This window comes from Sebastes umbrosus, chromosome 2, assembly GCF_015220745.1.
Source record: "Sebastes umbrosus isolate fSebUmb1 chromosome 2, fSebUmb1.pri, whole genome shotgun sequence".
In the NCBI taxonomy this organism is placed as follows: Eukaryota; Metazoa; Chordata; class Actinopteri; order Perciformes; family Sebastidae; genus Sebastes; species Sebastes umbrosus.
This window is the reverse complement of record NC_051270.1, coordinates 5966597-5984416: the sequence shown is the minus strand read 5'-3', so window position 1 is coordinate 5984416 and position 17820 is coordinate 5966597. Positions and strand designations below refer to the sequence as shown.

The 17820-nt window shown below is 41.3% G+C and overlaps 1 protein-coding gene across 1 annotated transcript in view; it reads left to right on the top strand.

Moving 5' to 3' along the window:
- Positions 1-17820, top strand: part of si:ch211-186j3.6 (neural-cadherin) — a 338768-nt gene that overhangs the window by 100155 nt on the left and 220793 nt on the right. The window contains exons 4-5 of the mRNA XM_037746583.1: positions 2445-2649; positions 8577-8688. Coding sequence (XP_037602511.1) covers positions 2445-2649; positions 8577-8688 — 317 coding nt within the window. The remainder of the gene's footprint in view (positions 1-2444; positions 2650-8576; positions 8689-17820) is intronic.

Below are 17820 nucleotides of genomic sequence, written 5' to 3'. Positions count from 1 at the left end.
TGGATGTAATGCATGGTCTCTACACTATTCGTATGCGATCGTAGTGTATCAGTGTGATGTATGTTAAATTATGCATGTTACACATACACATGCCTTCACACATTAAACTGTGTAGGCCTGTGTATCCTTCCACACACATGAGCACACATGCACACAGAGCCTCAGGTCTGACTAAAGTGGTGCAGTTATGACTAGTGTCCTTGGATTGGTCTCATTATCCCCCTCCAGCTTCTTTTATTTGACTGACACATTTGGCAAACCAATAAAGTGGATATTCCAGTCTGCTGTTGATCTCATCAGGGAAATTGAGTAAGGGTTAGATAGCACGTCTAATAAACAACAAGCAACAACTCAGCATTTTACACCTGTGTGCCCCCACCCCCTACCTCCTCTTTGTGTACTCTACGTAGTACTACTCTGGTAGACACTCTGTACAGAAATGTACTTGACTTTACTGTTTTTTCTTCTTCTTCTTCTCAACTCTTCTCATCACTTTGCTCTAAGATACTTCAATCTACTCCATTCTTCTCTGCTCTTCTTTCGCTCTACTTGCCTTTTTAAAAGGATAGTCTGGGTGTTTTGAAGTGGGTTTGTATGAGGTACTTATCCATAGTCAGTGTATTACCTACAGTAGATGATGGTCGGCATCCTCCCAGTTTGGAGAAACAGACAGGAGCACCAGCAAGGGAGCAAAGCAATGTTCTGCTGTGGATGGATATTTTAGCCGCCTAAAAGAAAGGCTCACCTAAAAACATCAATCAATTTAAGAGTACGCTATGCTTAAAATATTTTCACCACTTTAGCTTGCCGTCAGACAGCCCTTTCTGATGGGGAACTGAAGCTGTTATATACCCATCCATGCTCTCTTCAAAGTCACTAGACTCCTCGGATAAAAACAGTAATTTAACCTCGCAGAACGCGGGAGTTGCTGGTATACCGCTGCCTCGATCGGTTAGTTTGTGTTATTGTGTGACTTTGGTAATTTAAAGGGTTAATTTGGATTCATCAAAGTCAGACAAACTAATCGATCGAGGCAGCGATACACCAGCAACTTCTGTGTTCTGCAAGGTAAAATTACTGTTTTTTCGAAAGTGAAGGAAATATAGTGAAGAAATGCTCGCGCTGCATCTTCTTTTCCCCATCAGATTCTTCACCTGCACCTCCCTGTTTGATGGTAGGAAGCAGAGGGAGCGGGACCGGCAGCTGCTGGTGCGTCCCTCGGGGCAGCCTACCTGTCTCCGGGGGGGGCGGAGAGCTGGACAGCTGGATAAGAGCTGGTCTGCTGTTGGTCTCGTTCACTCCATTCTGTCAACCTCCTACCGCAGGAGGAGTCGCACTATGAATTTAATGATAGTCATATCTAAAAGTCATTGTGTGTAAACATGAAAAAAAAAAAACAGTACTAGTGCCACTGTCGCCTATTTAATGGCATATATCCAAAGTGGTGTTGCTTTTTTAAAGACTTGTATGACGACAAAATGTTTGCAAAACACAGTCAAAACTCAAAGCAGAACCGAGAACAAAAGCCTTACAGGTTCTTCAGTTCAGGGTGTGGAACACTCCAAGTTACGCGTTGTTAAGTTGCCATAGTGGAAAAGGCTTCTGCCATACATAATTCTTCTCTACACCAGCCTACATCCACACTAATAGGTTTTTGTCTTAAAATGCATAACTTTGCTACGTTTATGCCTGGCGTCCACACTATTCCGGTGTTTTCGAGCCCCTAATACGGAGACGTTTGAAAACGCTGCTGACCCCGTTTTAGTTTTAAAACTCCAGGGTTGCGTGATGGCGATGACTGGGAAACCCACGTCCTCACCTTGATTGTGTCTTATCAGTAATGACGTGTCCTTCCGTGATTTGCCATGCCATATCACCTGAACCTTTTTTTTCCGGAAGAAAACAAACATCTGTTGTGTTTTCCGCCATCTAGTCACCACCTAGTTAACATCTGTGTTACTTGTAGGTCTGAACAGCAGCAGAAGGACCTGAGGTATCTCTCCTTCACACTGCGGCTGAAGGAGCCTAATAAATAATTTCTCGTGTTCAAAAGACACCATCATCATATTCTGGGTTATTAAATAATTAATTCACAATCAGAATATCAATAAATACAGACGCTAATAATGAATAAATGATATAAAGGCATTGTGCCAGTAGAAATGGTTCCTGAGCATCTTAACAGGACACGGACCTCAATATAAATACAGACTGCAGCTGTTATTCATGTGCAGGTGTTTGTTAAACAGGTAACAGACTACAGAGAGAAAACACTGCTGCTCTGCCAGTGATAACTGTGTCTTTATTAGTACAGATCAGAACAAGTGAGGGAAACGTGGATGCAACTAATTGACTTTGGATGCTCCCATATACTCTGCTCCCTACTACCCCACCCTGTACTGCACATTCAGTCAGCGGTGTACTTTTTCTCCATCACTTCCCAGCTTCCTGGTCACGCCTGCTGTGTCCTTCCAGAAGAAACCAATCAGCTACAGCCTCCTCATCAATCCCAGCAGCCTCTTCTCCATCTCAGCAGAGACGGGGGAAATCAGCCTGACCCGCCCTATTGACTACGAGAGCGACCAGCATCGTTACTTGCTATTGGTGCGAGCCAGCGAGGGCCTGGACAGCATGAGCAGCGCAGCGGAGGTTTGTTTGTGTGTGTGTGTGTGTGTGTGTGTGAATTCCCAGTTATATCTCCACTGTCAAATTCAATGACTTGATGGTCCTCAAACCTCAAAGATTGTTGACATTACAAGGTTATCTCGTCAATCTTTACAGCACACTGCAGACAATATCTGACAAGTCCTCAAATTAATAAGTCTTCTACTAGTGGAACGATGTCCAGTCCTTTTTTGCTTATTTCTCGTGTAGCACGGCTGACTTTGATCTGCTGCATTTCAAGCTATTGTCACGTACTTCTTCTTGGACAGAATTGTGGACCCAGTGCAGCGATAGTTGGCTGGAAGACAGCTGTTGAATTGTGGTGAGCAGTGGTGATTATGATATATCTCGCAGACAATAAAGTAACCACACACTGCTCATAAAATCCCAGTCTACTCTGAGACATCCTTGAGCTGGACATACATTTAAGCTGCTGGAATGCAGTTAGATTTAATTTTATTGATTTACAGTTGCTGTATGGATGGTAATAGTTGCAAATGTTGCAGTTAAAGTGATCGTTTGGTTCTAGGACCTCCTGATTGGTCTCTTTTTTTTGTTTAATGGGAGGCATTTTGAACTCATCAATGCTACATGGGTTGTTATGGGATGCCTTTAACCTGAATTGATTGTAAAAGGGCATGAAAATCCTCAACCTAAAAGATAACTGTACATATCTGGTTTTTAGTCAAACAGTGTGAGTGTTGGCTTCAGTCGTACCCAAATAGACTTGTCTGTCTGGAATGACTGCTTTGGAATTCCCAGTGACTTCCTCATGTTGTCAGGAAGTGAGAGAACAGCGGCTGACCGCTGCAGGCATCGATGCATCTGGTCTGGTTTCCATCATTAGTCTGACCTCAGGCTAAAACATGTCCTGCTGAACAGATCTGTCCTCAACTGCTCCGCTCTGGGCCCCTGTGGACTACAGAGCACCGAGAGCCTGTATGGACAGAGACAGAGAGAGAGGGGAAAAAAGAGAAATGAGAGGAGGATTACTAGATCCAATGGCGAGGAGGTGGAATGAAAGAATGAAATAAATTGGCAGAGAGTTGGTATGTGCCCTTGTCTGCCCACACTGCTGCCTTGGGTGGCCAGCCTCCTCAGCCCTATGCTTGCCCTTTGGAGCCTGGGTAAGCTATTTGAACATCCTCATATATAGTCCCATCAGCGCTGAAAAGCCAGCGCCTTCTCGACACCGTAACCTTCCTGCCCCCACAGCCGCCTCTCTGTCTGCGCAGTGTAACACCACCACATGGACACTATGCTGTGTGTGTTGAACGCTGATCATACTGCCTGTGATGCACCGATACTTCATTTTATTTTCAATTTTAAGGCGATTCTTGAAAGAAATTGATTTGCATTTCAAACAAATTAACTATTTATATGGAAAACTATTTGTAGGAGAATTCTGTCTCCAACATTTTTTTTTGTTCTGTATCAGCAGTGGATAAATGGTGTTGTGTAGGCTAATCTTGTTGACAGGGTAAACCTTTTTTACAAATGCTCTGTGCTTTATATAAGCTTTAATGCCCCTATATGTGCTCTTTGCTGCCTCCTGAACACAATTGCGGTATCAATCATTATATCACATTGGAACAATTGAGAGGATAATGGAGGGCTGAATGGCTGCAACAAAAAGTGGTTTATAGTGCATGGTGGTGACGAGGCATGACCATCACACTCATTCAGTTGTTTAAATATTCATAGTGTTAAAGCTGCCGTGGGTAGAAATGGAGCAAATATGATTTAAAAAAAAAATAGTTTTATAAAACGGTCACTATAACCTGACAATAGTGCATGAGACAGGTAATCTGAAACAAAAATCATGTGCCTCTAAGTCCTCCAGTGCTCCTAATGGCATCTGCAAAATTTCACAGAGCCGAAGCACAGCCAATAGGAATGCTCTCTCTCTGAAATGACCTGTGATTGGCCAAAGTCTCCCGTCACGGGATTTTTTTAAAAACAGAGCCATGAGCAGGTGCAGAAGGTTTCTCTCAGAACACTTGAATTACAATATGCTGAAAGATTATTATGGAATTATTGCCAAGTGATGCCAAAAATATACTGCCTACTGAAGATTTAACATCGCTATTGGACAAACATGCGATTAATCAATTGACAACCCTAAATATTATATGCCATTTCTGTCAAAAAATCCCCCAAAAATTCCTAAACATCGAACCTTTAAGGCATTCTATTTCCCCCTCGTTCTCTTATTAAAGTATATTACTATAGCATTAATAGTGGAGGACTGTAGAAAGAAATAATACCACCCTTTAATTTGTGCAGCTGTCCGTTTTTTGCTTTAGATTTTTTTTTTCTGCTTTTCAGAAATCTGTCTCTGTCTGCCAAAATAGCGAACAGAGGTGGTGTATTTGTGTTGACTGGAGTCACTGAGCATGACTTTAATTTGCAGGTAGTTTCCAAGTTTCTCCCTCCAGGAGTGATAGCTCATCGGCACCATTAGTTACCTAACCAGCCTGAGACCTGCCTGCAGCTGCCCCAAGTGTGTATATGTGTGTGCGCCCACAATGTGTGCATGTGTTCATCTTGCTTTATTACCCCTCTCTTCTCATTCAATCTTGCTTTCCCTCAGCCTTGTACACACATGTACTGTACGTTCATATGTCTTGCCGAACCCCTGCCATTTCCCCGTCATGCTGGCGCACAGGCACTCTGCCATGCAAACACACACACGCACACACGCATGCACACAGGCAAACAAAGATTAACAGTCACTGGCAAACACACACAAATCACCTCAGGAAGTTGACATGGTCAGATTTTATTTTGTTGTCCATTGCTTTCAAGCTGATCTTTGCTGAAGGATTATCTGATATTACAGAACTTCATCTTACCTACCAGGATTTAATACCAGTGGTATTTGCAGACCACTCACACTGTGTGTGTGTGTGTGTGTTTGTCTGTGTGTGTGTGTATATCAGAGAGGGATCTGTAGTGTTTGTGTCTATACCGCTGTGTTTATATGGAAGAGAAGAAGTGGAGCTGAGAGTGGAGGCTCTCCAGAAGGTAGAGTTGTTTTGATACCGATACCAGTATCAGAAATGCGTCCGATACTGCCCAAAATGCAGTATCTTGTATCGGCGAGTACATCACTCTATGCACCAATCCGATACCATAATTTATTAACCCAGAAAACTTGTCTAACCGGATATCAATTCTTCTTCGCCGCTCCAAACCAGTAGCCTTCGCTGTGCTGTCGCCCTGGATGCATCGTGGCTGCCACTGGCCACTACTGTTTTAGAGCAGCGAAGAAGAACTGATTACAGGTAGTTTGTCACGTGACGATAGCAAACAACAACAGTGCGGTGCTAGTTGAGAGTGTAACGTTAGTCAGAGAGAGGGAAATGTCAGCCATTTGGCAATATTTCACAAGTGGAAAATCCAACAAGAAAAGTGGCCTAGTAGGGTGTTTGAATGTTGCACCCTGCAGGACAAATTAGCACACAGAGCTGTCCGCTTAGGAGACTGCTAAGATAATACGGAATAGTTATATATATTCCTAGATTCATTTATTTATGTTCTTTGTAACTGACAAATTGGATACTAAAATAAAGATCTATTGCATTTATTCTCTGTATGTATGTGTTCATGTTTTACAAAGGGTTTAACCTGAGCCAGGCCATGCAACAAAGATAGAAATCATATCACAATCCATACATGGTCAGTTGTAAACAGCTGTATTATACAAAGAAGAAGAAGAAGAAGAATAACAATAAGAATATATTTGGTTTATCACGCTGATATCGGATCGGTACTCGATATCGGCCAATACCGGAAGTTCAGGTATCGGAATTGGTGTCAGGAAGGAAAAAATTGTATCGGAAGATCTCGGCCAGTAGGGCAGTAAGAATTGCCCAAAATGACGTTTGAATATTTGTTCTAAAAAAGCACATCAGTTTTTGCACTTTATGTCCTTGACACGTCCTAACTGGCTGTGAGTGAGTGTAGGTACGTGGTTTGTTTTCATGATGTAACGTAACGTTGGCTGTTAAGACACAGTGTCGACGTGTTCTCTCCATCATTACACTTGTTGTTGAATTATTCCTCTTTCAGCTCGACCTAACGCTACATTTCATTTTCAATCAATGAAAGTGACGTTGTGTTGACTCCCGTCATGATGTGTTTTCAGTGTGCGCGAGACAGAGAGCTGCGGTAGTGCTCTTTTCTTCTACAATAGAATATTGATTTTCATATTTGAATATCTGTTTTATTTATTATTCGAATATATCTTCACATTTAGAATATTCGTTGACAGCCCCACTCTCCAGCTAGCTCATGTCTGTATTTATTCCTCTTGAATGCCGCAAGCAGGCAGTCGACATCTGGTAGAAGATGCTGTGTTTGCCTTCATGCCCCTAATGAACTGAACTGCATTACGGTGTCTCACGCACACACACACACACACACACACCTACATGCTCACACCATACAAATTCATCTTTGCACACTGATCCACTCCCATTTGTTAGCTCAGGGCTTCTGAAAAATTGCACAAGATTGCATTCTCCGCTGGCCTACTGAAGGGGCCGACTGTGCAGAAGCTCCCTCACTGCGGAGGGGTAAATAAACCAGAGGGATCAGGGTCAGGGCACGCCTTTGGAGAAGGTTGGGATGAGGCTTGCTTTTGGCTAGGGAAAGGGTTAATTTGGGTTACTCGCAGATGAAAACGACTCCGGACCCAAAGAAAACCAATTCCGGACGGTGCCTGAAGTAGTAATCCCAGATTTAAAATTTTCATAACACCGACCCAGTGTGACTTTTAATCTCCAGCATTTCCTCTCGTGATTGCCTGGGCAGCTTTAGCATGTAGATATGGTAACGGCATTACTGAAACATGTATGAGATCGGAAATGAAGAAACGCTTTACTCATTTTTATGATATAATGTATGGTTTATGTGAAGTAAATTGCTCAGAATTCCCAATGCAGTTCCACACAGGTATAATAACGAGATAAACAAGACCTAGTGTTCATTTGTTCAACTTTAAAGATGTATATCTTGTCAGAAGAATTCTTGAGGCATTTTGAATTACTTAGAATAATCATGTTGAAAGATTTATTTTTACTAGAGCTGTCGATCGATTACAATATTTAATCGCACATTTTTTGTGTTCAAAGTGTACCTTAAAGGGAGATTTGTTAATACTCATGGAAGTGGGAAAATAGGCTTTCTTTATGCAAACGCATGTATATATGTATTATTGGAAATCAATTAACAACACAAAACCATGACAAACATTGCCCAGAAACCCTCACAGGTACTGCATTTAGCATAAATCATAACATGGCAAACTGCAGCCCAACAGGCAACAACAGCTGTCTGTGTGTCAGTGTGCGGACTTGACTATGACTTGCCCCAAACTGCATGTGATTGGCATAAAGTGGGCATGTATGTAAAGGGGAGACTTGTGGGTACCCACACAACCCATTTTCATTCACATATCTTGAGGTCAGAGGTCAAGGGACCCCTTTGAAAATCGCCATGACAGTTTTTCCTCGCCAAAATTTAGCGTAAGTTTGGAGCGTTATTTAGCCTCTTTCCTGACAAGTTAGTATGACATGGTTGGTGCACCAGCACTTCACTCTAGGTTTAAAATGAGCCCGCTACAACCTTCGAAAGATGGATTGCGTTAAAGAAATTAGCGGCGTTAAAACAAATTTACTTCAACAACCTTAATTTTTACCTTTTAAGATTTTGATTGCAGTGGATTTGATGAGTTCATGTGACAGGAATTTGACTGTTTTAATGCCACATTTAAGAGCAAAGTCTGTCTGATGAAGGTTAGACTTTATGTTATTTACTCATGCCAACCTCCTCTCCATTCTCTAACTCCCTCCCTGTCTCTCTCCATCTTTCAATCTCCTCCTCTCCCCTCCTCAATTCTCTCTCAGGTACGAGTTGTTATTGCCGATGAAAACGACTGCGTTCCAGAGTTCCTCCAGTCCATTTACAGCAAGGATGGCGTACCGGAGACTGTGACAACAGCAACGTCCCTGCTGCAAGGTGAGCTTACATACAACGTATATTATGAAAAGCTATTCCTCATTTTTCGTGTGTTTTCCTGCGAATGTCCAGCAACACATCACGAATGTCTTTATACTTCCTGGTTCACGATTACATGGATTACAAACAAATTTATTTCATGGGATTAATACAAATTACAGTGCATTAGTTTTCCTAGGTATAGCTACGAACAGTGTATGAGAACAGCCTCAGATGAGACATCCGGACCAATCTCAAAAGACTGTGTGTCCCATCCGTAACCCCCCTCGCCCCTCCCATCATGGTTAAACTCCCATTAGTTTGCCCTGCACAACATCACTGAGTGCACTTCTTTGTTTTTGTCTTCAGACAGCATAAAATGACATTATCTTGCACTAAAAAATAATCCATTTCTCATTGTTTTTCTATTGTACATATTTGCTAAGGGAATTGGAGATGCACTTTCCGGTTTTCTTTAGCTTTTCTAGTTCTCAAACAATCATAAACAAAAGCACTAAAGGAAGCTGCTTTTGTGTTATTTTACTATTTAACTTCACTAATTAAAAAACTCCCACGCAATGTTGAAAATGTTGGGGTGTTCTTCTTAAAATTATCTTTCAACACACCTGATAAACACAATACATAATGAATAAATCATGATGTTTCTGAGGGGGGAAATGCTGCAGTGCTATTCTTTTTTTTTTTCCCCAGTGTGATTATAATGAATATCCCGCTGAATCACAAGATTAGTTTTTTATTTTTTCTATGTCCATATTAGGTGGTTGTAAAATTCAAGACTTCATCAAAAACACAAAATATTTTACCTTAGGAATCCGTGGAAGTAAAGCTAGACCAGGTGCAGCTCAGTGGGATAATGTGTGCGGGGTCTGTGTTATGTAAATGTTTGAGAGGCCCTGCTGTAGAGGCTTTCAGAACAAAATAAGAGTGGCTGAGCTTTTTTAACATTCATGTGTTTTGACTGGTAAGGAAACGGAGTAGGTACTTGTCAGCACTGGCAGCCGTGAAATCACCGCCACTTCCATCAGTGCAGCTGCACTAGCCTCTCCTTTTTTGTAACGACCCAATTTCCACACGGGGACCGCTTAAGTTTCATCTTATGTGAGGAAATGGTAATGGTAACTGTTGTGGGTGCGACTTGTCACAATTTGATCTCTCACAGTGTGACTTAACACTAAGAAGCCCTCTTTTTTTAGATTCTGACAGACTACCGCCGAAACTGACGGCAAATAAATTTCACACTTCTTTCTCTCTACACCGCATAAAGACTACGCATTCTATTTAAGATAAATTGAATGTATTACAAAAATGTTAATTATTGATCCAAATTGCATGACGAGTGGAATAATATTTCCACTTTAAAAGCAGCTCAAGATCATTCTGTTTACAGCTCAAAACAAAGTGGTGCTTCAAATTAAATAAACAGGTTTACTTACTGTTGGCTAAAAATGGAAACACCAACAGAGTTGCAAATGAGTATTGACAAGAGCAAAACGCAGGGAAATAAAACGCTGCATGCAGTACATACATTATTAATGACTGCTGTTATGACACCTCGTTGGGAGTGCTCATTAGCTTAGGCTGCAGGCGGAAAACTTTTGGGTTGAATTCACATTACAAAACTTTGTTGTTCTTACGCCTCTGCGCCAGAGATGGCCTTGGACGGAGACATTATGTGTTTGAGTTCTCCGTCCGGTCTCATGAACCCAATATCTCAGGATTGCCTTGAGGGAATTTCTTCACATTTGACACAAACATCCACCTGAACTCGAGGCTGAACTGATTAAATTTTGGTGGTCAAAAGTCACTGTGACCTCACGTCTGTCCCATTCTCGTGAAAGTGGTATCACATGAACACCTGGAGGCGATTTTGTAACATCTGGCACAAACATCCACTTGGAATCAAGGATGAACTGATTAGAATTTGGTGATCAATGTGACCTCACAAAGAAAAAAAAACATTTTTCAAGTATACATATGCTAATTCTGATATTTTCACACATGTCTAACAGGATAAAATGATGCCATTTTGGGCAGACATGGATGTAAACTGCAACTTGACTTGTTGGCGGAGGCATAAAACCATGAGGCGGTAATTCTAGTTACACTTGGGCTGTGTTTTAGCTGCTATGTGTGAAGACCATTGCAATCATCCTAATCATTATCACCATTAGTTAAATGGCCTATTTAATAAAGGTCAAAATGAGTAACATGCACATACAGTATTTCACAAACACACAGTGTCATATGAAATAACAGAACAGCTATGACCTGTAAAATCCCTTATCCTGTGATAATAGTCGTATTGCTTTACAGCTGAAATTGCACATAGCGAACATCATTTAGTTTGAGTAAAACTGAAAATGAAATTGTGCAAATGAAAAGTAAAAGTAAAGTATGTTTCAATCAAATGTTGTTGAATTTCAGAAATTATTATTGCATTTAGATCTAATAGTTTTTTTTTTAGCCTAGCTACAGTGTAACTGGGAAAACCAATTTAATGTTGCCACAAAAAATACTAATATGTGTTGCGTGTAGACTCATTCTCACGTTGAAATATGCTTTCCTGTACATTTGGAGAAAGTATATCAATTCTGTTTATTAATTATAGTGAAATTTGAATAAAAGTTTATAGTAATAATTTGCACATCGTACTGACAATGAAAAGAAAAAATGGTCAAAACTCCAGCAACAGTTTTTGGCTTACTGAGTGATGAAGTTACACAATTGGTCGGCCAAGTGTTGGAGTTTCCTCATTGGCCGTTGCTCTTTCGAAATGAAAACTCGGGAAACGGTCCTTTATGCAAATGAACCCGTCCAGCGGCTCACGAAGCTTGAACCAAGCTGTCAAACTAGGTGATCTAGTTCTAAAATGAAACAAGATTCAGCAGTGGCAAAGCCTATTTCTCGCTTGACATGTACCGCTGGATTTAAGATTATAGACATGACAACTGAATAATTCAGCCACAAATTCACAGACTGACAATACACGGTCCAACCATATACTCAGTTTTGACCAAGTCTTGTTTTGGTAAAGAACAACTTAGTGATGATCCAACAGTGAGAGTAAACAATTGGGCTAAAGCTGGGAGATTACAGGGGTATCAACATGCCATGAACCACAAGATTTACCACAAGGTACCATAAGGAGTTATAAAATAACTAAAATAATAGTATAATGTTTTGTTTGTCATTCCAGCTAACAGTACTGTGCAGCAGTCTCTGCTTCGTGTTCACGAGGAGGTCGTTAAAAGGGAAATGGCAAAAAGATCAGCCTCTAATTAGGGATTTCTTTCTAACCTTGATTGTGTCATGTGATCTCTGGATAGGAGAAGTTACCCCAAGTGGTGACTTGCTTTGGTAGAGAGGTGAGAAAATGAACAATAACAACAACAAATTGGCTGAATATAAATGAAAGATCAGACTATCCTTTACATATATTGTACTTACCAAGGACTTTAACATGTGCACATCTCGGATCGGCACACTCTAAGGAGAAGAACTATATTGATATTGACATGTTGTCCTTGTATAGGTCTTATACATATCCTTAGTTTGTTTTACTTAGCTGTTGTTGCTCATGGGAATGTGCTTTGCCAATATTGTATGTGAGAGAGAGAGAGAGAGAGAGGATGCGTGTGCTCTATAGCATTTTAGTACGCAGCAAAGACGTGCTGTATATGAATCAAGTACTGAATAAAATCTGTGCCACTGAAACAATTAGCAGAGAGCACAACCCACAACAAGCACACAGTGAAAAGCTATGGAGCACAGCATGGTGAATACTACATCAAAAGGTTTTGTGCAATAAATCCATTCAGTACAAACACAATGATGTTCAGCCCAGTGTAAGAGCAATTCAACTTAACACAGCAACTGGATCAACAGTGGAGCTACACAAGTTATAAATAGTAACTTGGATGAGCTGATACAATACAATATTGAATAATTAAAGCCATAAAAGATCAGTGAAAAAACAATCATGTTACTGGTAATTAGAAGGTTTACGGAGACAACGCATCTAACTGTCAAGGATGTGTGCGCCTTGGACTGAAGTACTCACTGGCATAGATTGTTGTCTAATGAACACGTAGGGAGAAGACTAGGGCTGCACAATATTGGGTAAAACTGACATTGCAATATATATTTTTTTATGATATTTATTGCAATATGAATATTCACCCTAAATGTTGTACATTTTGAAGTTAAATGCATCAATCTGGTGCGCTTTGAGAAAAAAATTAAGAGGCTAACGTTAGATAAACGATGTTTTGCTCTTTTAAACACATTTGTGCTCTAGTAAACAATTTAATAATAACCACATTGTACCGGCTGAGCAGAATCCTCTGTAGGTGCATTACGCACAGGATTGAAGCTGGGATCTGCTGTAGAGGCGATGCGTAAAGTGTGGATCCATCAGCCTCAAAACGCCGCTGTTTAGGGGGAGAAGGCCCGCAAACTTCGAAGTAGCCTACGTCTACACTCACACACACAAAGGGATGATGAGAGGAGACGCCACAGAGGCGTGTGTGCACCGTGGTCTTTCTGGTCACGGTGGTCACGCTTTGCGCCGCTTTATGCCGAGTGTAAGATAGAGCCCGTAGTCTTAGTTCGCACAATACATGCTGGCATACTACTGCAGGTGCCTGTGTTTGTTTCTACAGGAAGTGTGAGCAATAGCAAACTGTGATACAAAAGGGTAACCACATAGCAGATGCATGAACATTGTTCACCTGAGGTTCCAAAGATGCGCCTGACCTGGCTACGACGTGGTATGTTGTAACAAGACTAAAGGCCCTATCCTCAAAACGCAGTGCAACTGAAATTTCTAGTTTCAGACCAATTCAGTTGTCATTTTCACACTCGGCTCCCACGTTGTGTAAGTAGCAAATGTACTCACGCGCCAATTGGCAAGTTGGTCTTAAAGTGAGGTGTGGTCAGGCGCATTGTTGGCACACTGTTATCTTGAGGTAGCAGTATGCCATTGCGCCATTGACCAACAAAAACCTGGTCTAAAGTCAGTGGCGCAGTATTTTCCGGCCAAGGTCGCGTTACTCAGATAAGATGGGCCTACAAACACGGGTTCACAACGGAAATTTTGGGACTCCAGATCTAACAATAAAAATGCTTGTAAAAGGAGCGCTTTGGTAGCCGAGCGTCTCAGTTTCTATTACGGCCTGGGGACCTTTGTTGCATGTCATACCCCTATCTCTCTTTCTCTGTTTCTCTCTCTGTTTCTCTCTCTCTCCCTCTCTCTCTCTCATTTATTTCCGTTCCCCTCCCCCAACAACAAAAAAAGCTCAAGTTAAAGGGAGAAAGTTAATGAGGGAATGAGGTGTTTGGTGTAGGAGGCACAGCAGGCGCTCATCTTGCTGCCATCAACAGGTGCACTAAGGGAGGCGCGAAGTTTCACCCTGCTGTGCTGCTGTGTGTGTACCCGCCCATGTGTATACGTATGTGTTTGCGCGTTTGGGTTGGGAGAGGGTACTTTTGGGATTATATGAGGAGCTCCCAATATTTAAATTAAAAACATATTCAGTGTTTCCTGAACAGACTGTATCTGTTTATTATATCTGAAACAGTATATGTATCCTAGAACATTTCCAGAGTTTCCAATTTTCCAATTTGAACACAGGCAATTAGTTTTTAAACTTGGTGAGGTGGAAAATGGCTCATGCAATGTACTCCTATGCCAAACACTCTCTCTGTTTTTCTCATTAAATTTGAAAAAATAAAATAAAACAAAAAAGCTTAAATGCATGTTACAATAAATATAATTAATCCTACCCGATCCAGTTCTGGTTGCACCTGAAGCTGAACAGCCCGGCCTCCTGAAATAAAAACATGTTTTTTTCCCCTTTACTTCATTAAACGGGTTAAAAGGCACAGTATTAAATTAAATGAGCTGGGAGAAATGGGCATCCAGCATCGTTTTGCTAAATCATGTGCTAGTAATCCCATAATCAGTTCCATCGTGAGAGTGGACAAATGTGTACTTCGCCAAGTTGGAAAAAAAAAACTGCAGAGTACCAAGCAAGCCAATTATCTCACTTTCCATAGAGATCTGAGACTCCTGCAGTTTCCATCTTCAGTACAAAATCATTATATGCCAGCCAGACATGGGAGATGCAGCCAGAAATGTACTGTGCCCCCCCATGTTGTGATGCCAGCACAACAATGCTGATTCAAGATTACAGAAGGACTTGCTGATAAATACATGCTCAAACACTGCTCTGAAGAGTACAAATCTGTACTTAGTAAATTAAATATTGACTCATATGTGACATGCGCTTGGCCACTGCATGGGATAGGACGTCGGGCCGACACCAGCGCCGCAGTCCATTTTCTACACATCGTCGCTGGATGAGAGGTTATTCATCACTTTACAGCAGCGAAGCAGCTGCGTTTCAGTTGTAATTCAGAAAAATGTCAGTCCTTGTAACCAGGACTCTAGTGCAGGGTAAACACGCGTAAATCCACTTTATCCAGCTTGCAAATCTGACCATGAATCTAAATAACAGACTGTACAAACACCGTGATTTGTAACATAAACTGTGGCTGATTCTGGACACAAATTGCCATTTCAACACCTGATTTGATACAGTTTTCGGTTGTGTATTGCAATTTTTTCCCCCTGCTAAAAAGAAGGCAGTGTGGCATAATACATACAGAGAAGCTACCTTTGCAGCTGTAAACCAATGCTTATGGCAATTTAATGATGAAACATCCATCCTGCTTATGGTGTTGACAATACATTACAGTGTTTTTTTTTTCCTCCTGTCATTTGGGATAATTCCAGCTTATCAAGTAGCAGCTGAAAAACCTTTGAATAACATAACATTTACTCACATACTGTAAGCTTTCACATTCATCCTGCCATCCCCTCCCCTTATCCTCTCGTGCTGTTTGCATCTTTTCAGATTTTTATGCAGCCTTTTAAAAATCAATGTGGTTGTGAGATACTGTAGGTAACCATTTTTGTCAAGAATGGGTAGGTATGCTGTAGTACAAATTTAAAGAAGACCTATTATGCTTTTCCTTATTTTCTACGACTTTTACGTTACAATGTCAGATGTTCATATTAAAAGTCTCCAAAGTGTTAAATAATGATGTAAACATATGTAAAAGTATTTCCTATGACAAAACAACAGGCTTCGGACATGCTTCTGACCGTTGTGAACACTCAACACAACGTTTTTTTTTCTACTTCGGCTACAAGATTGCGTTAGTGCTGAGTTTCTTTATATGGTCATCTGCTAAAGGCAAAGCGCATCCCCTTATCCTGCATATTAGTGACACTGTCAAGTACATATTTGTCCATTGATGCATCCAAAATAACGTTTCAAACAGATAATTGGTAAAATCCTCAAAGACAATGAGGAAAAAGATGATGCATGCACATCTTTACAACGAAATTTTAAGTAATGAGCAATCGACTATCGGCTACTTTTTATAACAGTTTGGCTACATTGAAGGCAGAGCAGATGTGCTCCAGAATGTATATTTTTACTGGCTACACTTGCAGTGCACATACGGCGTTGGGTAGTGAGTCACAGGCCAAATAAGACGGTGATACAGGCATGACACCAGGATTTCAATTTTGGATGGCCAAAGTAAAGTTGGCTTGACCTTTTAATTAGCCTACAGAAGTTAAAGCAGCAGTGGGTGGAAATGAAGAAAATGTGTTTAAAAGAAGTTATTTATATACAACGGTTACTATATCCTGACAGTAGTGCATGAAGCAGTCATCTGAAAAAATGATGTGCCTCTGTGTCCTCCGGTGCTCCTAATGGCATCTGCAAGATTTCACATACCGGAGGAAAAATACCACTCAGAGCCGAGCTGGAGTCTGCCGTCCAACTGCTGTCTATTAGCGGCTGTCGATCACTCGCGAACTCCGACCAAACGGTCAAACTAGGCAGCGCTGATCAAATATGAATCAATATTATGTAACTGTAATGCCTATTTCTCTCCTCAAATGTTTTCAGAAACATCTTGTAGTGTACTGTTTAGCTGTACAATAAGAACGTTTGTGACCCGGCAGCCATGTTGAGAACAGTTGAAGAAATACCAAGCACCGCCCACCAGCCGGGGCACAGCCAATAGGAACGCTCTCTCTCTCTCTGAAATGACCTGTGATTGGCCAAAGTCTCCCACAGACTAGATTTTTCTTAAAGCCTGAAAACAGAGCCATGAGGTGCAAAAGTTTAGTTATCTCTCAGAACACTTGAATTACAATATGCTGAAAGGTTATTATCGAATTTTTGCCCAATGATGCCAAAAATATACTGCCTACTGAAGCTTTAATGCTGTTTGCCCTTTCAACTAATATCACGCTGTGGAAGGCGACAAGTGCGTCTGGTTGATTGTGACATGTTTTAAATCTATTTCTTAAACATTTTCATTGCCGAGCTAGATATTTAACCACGGCAGTTTGTATTCCAAGCGGCACACGCGGGCATATCGCAACATCACACCATGTTTATTTTTTGCTGTGGATTGTGTAGAACGGTGTTTCTAACACTTTTTCAGACCAAGAACCACTTACCCAATCAAAAATCAAAAAAACCTCACGCACCACCTAACTCCCCAGAAAACAGAAAAATACAACCGTACACCTTCTGAATTCATGTTTCTCTCTTACACTGACCTAAGACGGGCCTAATTGCCTTGTTAACTCCTCTTAAAACACACGTCTTTCAAACTGGACACAAACAAAATAAAACTCACCCAACACGTCTTAGTTAGTCCTTCCACTATTTCAACAACAAGCAACTCGGGTTCGGTCAAAATAAACCCTTAATTCACAGAGTAAGATGTGAAAATATGTCAACTCTACAGGCTGTTTCCCCCCGGCTGTATCTCTCTGCCGTGCGGCGGCCCGTGGAGCAGCTGCCCCGCTGCAGCGGGTCATTGGCGGCTGTCCTTCTTCGGAGGCAGACCATTAAATTAGCTAAATCCAATGACAAAAATTGCCCAGCTGGCATTGGTAGTCTTTTCCAGTTTATCTTCTGGATCCCAGAGAAGGTCTCCAGCACACCTCCGTCTCAGTGAGGAGGAACACTTTCATGCATAGTAACACACGCACGGCTCTCTCTCTCTCTCGGTTGTCGTCTGCGATAGCCTCCAACAAAA